Source organism: Mirounga leonina, unplaced genomic scaffold (assembly GCF_011800145.1).
Source record: "Mirounga leonina isolate KUSES-001 unplaced genomic scaffold, KU_Mleo_1.0 Mir_151, whole genome shotgun sequence".
Lineage (NCBI taxonomy): Eukaryota > Metazoa > Chordata > Mammalia > Carnivora > Phocidae > Mirounga > Mirounga leonina.
Window position 1 is genome coordinate 96,169,799 of NW_023270377.1, and position 7,648 is coordinate 96,177,446.

Here is a 7,648-nt window from a genome sequence, read left to right on the forward strand (position 1 = left end):
TTTTGATGTAGTGTTCCATGATTCATTGTTTGTGCATAACACCCAGTGCTCCATGCAGAACGTGCCCTCTTTAATACCCATCACCAGGCTAACCCATCCCCCCACCCCTCTCCCCTCTAGAACCCTTAGTTTGTTTTTCAGAGTCCATTGTCTCTCATGGTTCATTTCCCCCTCCAATTCCCCCCCTTCATTCTTCCCCTCCTGCTATCTTCTGCTTTTTTTTGTTTTTCTTAACATATATTGCATTATTTGTTTCAGAGGTACAGGTCTGTGATTCAACAGTCTTGCACAATTCATAGCACTCACCATAGCACATACCCTCCCCAGTATATATCACCCAGCCACCCCATTCCTCCCACCCCACCCCCTACTCCAGCAACCCTCAGTTTGTTTCCTGAGATTAAGAATTCCTCATATCAGTGAGGTCATATGATACATGTCTTTCTCTTTTTGACTTATTTCGCTCAGCATAACACCCTTCAGTTCCATCCATGTCGTTGCAAATGGCAAGATTTCATCCCTTTTGATGGCTGCATAATATTCCATTGTATATACATACCATTTCTTCTTTATCCATTCATCTGTCGATGGACATCTTGGCTCTTTCCACAGTTTAGCTGTTGTGGACACTGCTGCTATAAACATCGGGGTGCAGGTACCCCTTCGGATCCCTACCTTTGTATCTTTGGGGTAAATACCCAGGAGTGCAATTGCTGGATTGTATGGTAGCTCTATTTTCAACTTTTTAAGGAACCTCCATACTGTTTTCCACAGTGGCTGCACCAGCTTGCATTCCCACCAACAGTGTAGAAGGGTTTCCCTTTCTCCGCATCCCCGCCAACATCTGTCGTTTCCTGACTTGTTAATTTTAGCCATTCTGACTGGTGTGAGGTGGTATCTCATTGAGGTTTTGATTTGGATTTCCCTGATGCTGAGCGATGTTGAGCACTTTTTCCTGTGTCTGTTGGCCATTTGGATGTCTTCTTTGGAAAAAATGTCTCTTCACGTCTTCTGTCCATTTCTTGAGGGATTCTTTGTTCTTTGGGTGTTGAGTTTGATAAGTTCTTTGTAGATTTTGGATACTAGCCCTTTATCTGATATGTCATTTGCAAATATCTTCTCCCATTCTGTAGGTTGTCTTTTGGTTTTGTTGACTGTTTCTTTTGCTGCGCAAAGCTTTTTATCTGGATGAAGTCCCAATAGTTCATTTTTGCCCTTGCTTCCCTTGCCTTTGTCAATGTTTCTAGGAAGAAGTTGCTGCAGCTGAGGTCGAAGAGGTTGCTGTCTGTGTTCTCCTTTAGGATTTTGATTGATTCCTGTCTCACATTTAGGTCTTTCAACCATTTAGTGTCTATTTTTGTGTGTGGTATAAGGAAATGGTCCAGTTTCATTCTTCTGCATGTGGCTGTCCAATTTTCCCAACACCATTTGTTGAAGAGACTGTCTTTTTTCCATTGGACATTATTTCCTGCTTTGTCGAAGATTAGTTGACCATAGAGTTGAGGGTCCATTTCTGGGCTCTCTCTTCTGTTCCATTGATCTATGTGTCTGTTTTTGTGCCAGTACCATACTGTCTTGATGATGACAGCTTTGTAATAGAGCTTGAAGGCTGGAATTGTGATGCTGCCAGCTTTGCTTTTCTTTTTCAACATTCCTCTGGCTATTTGGGGTCTTTTCTGGTTCCATACAAATTTTAGGATGATTTGTTCCATTTCTTTGAAAAAAGTGGATGGTGTTTTGATGGGGATTGCATTGAATGTGTAAATTGCTCTCAGTAGCATTGACATCTTCATAATATTTGTTCTTCCAATCCATGAGCATGGAATGTTTTTCCATTTCTTTGTGTCTTCCTCAATTTCTTTCATGAGTATATTATAGTTTTCTGAGTCCAGATCCTTTGCCTCTTTGGTTAGATTTATTCCTAGGTATCTTATGGTTTTGGGTGCAATTGAAAATGGGATCGACTCCTTAATTTCACTTTCTTCTGTCTTGTTGTTGGTTTATAGAAATGCCACTGATTTCTGTGCATTGATTTATAGATTTACAGTAAAGTGGATAGGCCACTTTACTGAATTCCTGTATGAGTTCTAGCAGTTTTGGGGTGGAGTCTTTTGGGTTTCCCACATAAAGTATCATACCATCTGCAAAGAGTGAGAGTTTGACTTCTCCTTTGCCATTTGGATGCCGTTTATTTCTTTTTGTTGTCTGATTGCTTGGGTAGGACTTCTAATACTATGTTGAATAGCAGTGGTGATAGCGGACATCCCTGCCACGTTCCTGACCTTAAGGGGAAAGCTCTCAGTTTTTCCCCATTGAGAATGGTATTTGCTGTAGGTTTTTCATAGATGGCTTTTATGATATTGAGGTATGTACCCTGTATCCCTATCCTCTGAAGAGTTTTGATCAAGAAAGGATGCTGTACTTTGTCAAATGCTTTTTCTACATCTATTGAGAGGATCATATGATTCTTGTTCTTTCTTTTGTTAATGTATTGTATCACGTTGATTGATTTGCGGATATTGAACCAACATTGGTAGTGGCGAATAATCCTTTTAATGTACTCTTGGATCCTATTGGCTAGTATTTTGGTGAGAATTTTTGCATCAATGTTCATCAAGGATATTGGTCTGTAATTGTCCTTTTTGATGGGGTCTTTGTCTGGTTTGGGGATCAAGGTAATGGTGGCCTCATAAAACGAGTTTGGAAGTTTTCCTTCCATTGCTTTCATTTCCTTCCATCTATTTTTTGGAACAGTTTCAGAAGAATAGGTATTAATTCTTCTTTAAATGTTTGGTAGAATTCCCCTGGGAAGCCATCTGGCCCTGGGCTTTTGTTTTTTGGGAGATTTTTGATGACTGCTTCAATTTCCTTAGTGGTTATAGGTCTGTTCAGGTTTTCTGTATCTTCCTGGTTCAGTTTTGGTAGTTGATACATCTCTAGGAATGCATCCATTTCTTCCAGGTTATCTAATTTGCTGGCATAGAGTTGCTCATAATATGTTCTTATAATTGTTTGTATTTCTTTGTGTTGGTTGTGATCTCTCCTCTTTCATTCATGATTCTGTTGATTTAGGTCATTTCTCTTTTCTTTTCTTTTTTTTTAAGATTTTATTTATTTATTTGAGAGAGAGAGAATGAGAGAGAGCACATGAGAGGGGGGAGGGTCAGAGGGAGAAGCAGACTCCCTGCTGAGCAGGGAGCCCGATGCGGGACTCGATCCAGGGACTCCAGGATCATGACCTGAGCTGAAGGCAGTCGCTTAACCAACTGAGCCACCCAGGCACCCTCTCTTTTCTTTTTGATAAGTCTGGCCAGGGGTTTATCAATCTTGTTAATTCTTTCAAAGAACCAGCTCCTAGTTTCATTGATCTGTTCTACTGTTCTTTTGGTTTCTATTTCATTGATTTCTGCTCTGATCTTTATTATTTCTCTTCTCCTGCTGGGTTTAGGCTTTATTTACTGTTTTTTCTCTAGCTCCTTTAGGTGTAGGGCTAGGTTGTGTATTTGAGACCTTTCTTGTTTCTTGAGAAAGGCTTGTATTGCTATATACTTTCCTCTTAGGACTGCTTTTGCTTTATCACAAAGATTTTGAATAGTTGTGTTTTCATTTTCATTGGTTTCCATGAATTTTTTTAATTCTTCTTTAATTTCCTGGTTGACCCATTCATTCTTTAGTAGGATGCTCTTTAGCCTCCATGTATTTGAGTTCTTTCCAACTTTCCTCTTGTGATTGAGTTCTAGTTTCAAAGCACTGTGGTCTGAAAATATTCAGGGAATAACCCCAATCTTTTGGTACTGTTTGAGACCTGATTTGTGACCTAGGATGTGATCGATTCTGGAGAATGTTCCATGGGCACTAGAGAAGAATGTGTATTCCGTTGCTTTGGGATGGAATGTTCTGAATATGTCTGTGAAGTCCATTTGGTCCAGTGTGTCATTTAAAGTCTTTATTTCCTTGTTGATCTTTTGCTTAGATGATGGGGCCATTTCAGTGAGGGGGGTGTTAAAGTCCCCCACTATTATTGCATTGTTGTCAATGTGTTTCTTTGCTTTTGTTATTAATTGCCTTATCTAATTGGCTGCTCCCATGTTAGGGGCATAGATATTTACAATTGTTAGATCTTCTTGTTGGATAGACCCTTTAAGTAGGATATAGTGTCCTTCTTCATCTCTTATTACAGTCTTTGGTTTAAAATCTAATTTGTCTGATAAAAGGATTGCCACCCCAGCTTTCTTTCTGTGTCCATTAGCATGGTAAATGGTTTTCCACACCTTCACTTTCAATCTGGGGATGTCTTTGGGTCTAAAATGAGTCTCTTGCAGACAGCATATCGATGGGTCTTGTTTTTTAATCCAATCTGATAGCCTGTGTCTTTTGATTGGGACAGTTAGCCCATTTACATTCAGGGTAACTATTGAAAGATAGGAATTTAGTGACATTTTATTGCCTGTAAGGTGACTGTTACTGTATATTGTCTGTGTTCCTTTCTGGTCTATGTTGCTTTTAGGCTCTCTCTTTGCTTAGAGGACCCCTTTCAAGATTTCGTGTAGGGCTGGTTTTGTGTTTGCAAATTCCTTTAGTTTTTGTTTGTCCAGGAAGCTTTTATCTCTCCTTCTATTTTCAATGACAGCCTAGCTGGATATAGTATTCTTGGCTGCATATTTTTTCCGTTTAGTGCTCTGAATAGATCATGCCAGTCCTTTCTGTCCTGCCAGGTCTCTGTGGATAGGTCTGTTGCCAATCTAATGTTTCTACCATTGTAGGTTACAGATCTCTTCTCCTGAGCTGCTTTCAGGATTTTCTTTTTGTCTCTGAGACTCGTAAGTTTTACTATTAAATGTTGGGGTGTTGACCTATTTTTATTGATTTTGAGAGGGGTTCTCTGTGCCTCCTGGATTTTGATGCCTGTTTCCTTCCCCAAATTAGGGAAGTTCTCTGCTGTAATTTGCTCCAATATACCTTCTGCCCCTCTCTCTCTTTCTTCTTCTGGGATCCCAATTATTCTAATGTTGTTTCATCTTATGGCATAGCTTATCTCTCAAATTCTGCCCTCGTGATCCAGTAGTTGTTTATCTCTCTTTTTCTCAGCTTCTTTATTTTCCATCATTTGGTCTTCTATATCACTGATTCTCTTTTCTGCCTCATTTATCCTAGCAGTTAGAGCCTCCATTTTTTTTTTTTTTTTATGTTCCAAATATGATGGGTTTATTTTATTTTACTCTGATGCAAAACCAAAGATTCCACTACAGCACAGAGACCAATATATTAAAAGGTCATGAAAAAGTGGTGTACAAACTGGAGGATCGGGTCATTTCCTTTGTAACGTGATACTACATTGTCGCTGAGGAACACATTTAAAATAACACTGCGGAACTCAACTGAAATGTGGCACAAACATGACAACTTCCAGGCATGCCTTCAAGTACCTCCCTTAGGATGGACTTGCAATCTCTAGACTTCAGTGTGGGGAGGATTACAATTCTTCGGAAGAATAAAAAGTTCACACTTTTGAAATTTAACAGAATTTTAAGGCCAAAACATAGTGGGTTCTCTTCACCTCCAGGGACAAATCGGATGCTTTACTCAAAACCACATTAAGCTTCTAGTTCAAATCCCAACCCAACCTTGTGACCTCCTGCATTGAAGTTCTTTCCGTCGATTAAAGCTGATAGGGTCAGTTTGACACCAGTTCGAAGGGTCTGAGTATAACCCAGTCCAATCAGGCTGGTATTATTTACTTTAGCAGATAGAGAAGTTCTACAATCCAGCTTGTATTTAGCAGTGATGCCAAAACGGGTATTGTTACTGCCAGCTGTCCAAGCAAGGTTTATTGACGTTTCAGTCTTCTCGTTAACCTTCTGGTAGATAGACCCTCCAAATTCAGTGCCATCATTCACATGAGTGTGCAGCTGGAAGTCTCCAGCCTTATAACCCAGGGCAAAATTATTCTGTGACAGTTTGGATTTGGCTGTGTCAAAACTCATCTGATAGCCAGCAAGCCAACCCTCAAAGGCTAACACAGCCCAGCCATAGATGGTTGGTCCAGAAAAATCTATATCAACATTACTGCCAAGACTGAAACAATCCCGTTTATAAGAGGCCTTCAATTTTCCACTCTTCTTTCCTGTGTTCGGTACAAATATGGTATCAAGAGTCAGTTTCAACCCTTCAGCCAACTTATTCTCCAAAGAGATTTCTGTTCCGAGAGTATTGTCTGTGTTCCATTTCTGGGTGAAGGTAAGTCTATAGTTACAGACCTTATTTTTGGTCTCTAGGTTGCCTGACGCTTTCCCTGTATCAGTGTAAGCATGACCAGAAGTAGAAAATTCCACTCCACTACAGGACTTGGTTCTCAGATCTATTTTAACCATGCCAAATCCATATCCTTTATTGAAGACATCCTTGGCGGCCTTTCCTGGGTCACAGTAAGTCGGTGTGTTACACATATCTCCAACCAGAGGGCCTGTCTCCGTTCCGCCAGGGCAACGCTGGAGCTAGAGCCTCCATTTTTTATTGCACCTCATTAATAGCCTTTTTGATTTTGACTTGGTTAGATTTTAGTTCTTTTATTTTTCCAGAAAGGGTTTCTCTAATTACTTCCATGCTTTTTTCAAGCCCAGCTAGTATCTTTAAGGTCATGATTCTGAACTCTAGATCCAACATCGTCCAAAGTCCGTATTGAGTAGGTCCCTGGCAGTCGGTACTACCTCTTGTTCTTTTTGTTGAGGTGATTTTTTCCATCTTGTCATTTTGTCCAGAGGAGAATAGATGAATGAGAGAACAAAATGCTAACAGGGTAACAATGTCCCCAGAAAATATACTCTAAACAAATCAGAAAAGACCTGAAACCAGGGGAAAAGAAAGGGAAAGAAAGAAAAAAGAAAAAGAAAGAAAAAGATAAGAACAAACAAAAATAGAACAAATAAAAAAAAAAAAACAGAATATGATCAAATATGATCAGGCTGGTGCATAGATCAGTGCCACACACTAGATTTTGGGTGTATTTCGTTCTGTTAGAAGAAAGTTCCTCCCAAAATTTTAAAGAAAGAAAAACTTATATATGTACAAAAATAAGGGTTGATATGATGAAGGGATGGAATATGACTGTAAAGATGAAAATTATAAAAAATTTTATAGAAGGAATTGATAAGAAGTTGTTTGAAAAAGAAAGAAGAGGATTTAAAAAAAAAAACAGGAAAAAAAAGGAGAGAATGTGATTAGGCAGGAGAATATAACAAAACCATACACTAGAGAATCAGGGTATATTTTGATCTGTTGGAAAAAACTGTATCTCAAAATTTTAAAGAGAGAACAACATATATATATATATACATATATATATATATATATGTATATATGTATATATATACCCCCAAAATGAGGGTAACTACTATGAAGGGATAGAATATGACTCTAAAAATGAAAAATAAAAATGTTTTTAAAAAAGGGTTTGATAAGACGTTGGTTGTAAAAGGGAAAAAGAAAAATTCAAGAAAAAAAGTTAACTGTGAAAGACTAAAGAATCATGGTAAAAAAGTCATGAATTCTATGTGCAGTATTCCCCTAGCGCTGGAGTTCTGCCGTTCTCATTGATCGGTAAACTTGGTCTTGGCTGGCTGTTCTCTCTGATCTTCTGGGGGAGGGGCCT

The 7,648-nt window shown here is 38.9% G+C and overlaps 1 protein-coding gene across 1 annotated transcript; it reads right to left on the minus strand.

Moving 5' to 3' along the window:
• Positions 1–5,588: 5,588 nt before the first annotated feature.
• LOC118012526 (voltage-dependent anion-selective channel protein 3-like) lies at positions 5,589–6,488 on the minus strand. The gene has a single exon (XM_035008165.1). It carries the CDS (start codon positions 6,444–6,446, stop codon positions 5,595–5,597), a length of 852 nt encoding a protein of 283 aa, XP_034864056.1. The 5' UTR covers positions 6,447–6,488; the 3' UTR covers positions 5,589–5,594.
• Between the last annotated feature and the right edge of the window lie 1,160 nt (positions 6,489–7,648).

What these genes read in the sequence shown, in the direction of transcription:
- LOC118012526 (XM_035008165.1), bottom strand. Translation starts at nt 6,446, where the DNA reads ATGTGTAACACACCGACTTACTGTGACCCAGGAAAGGCCGCCAAGGAT.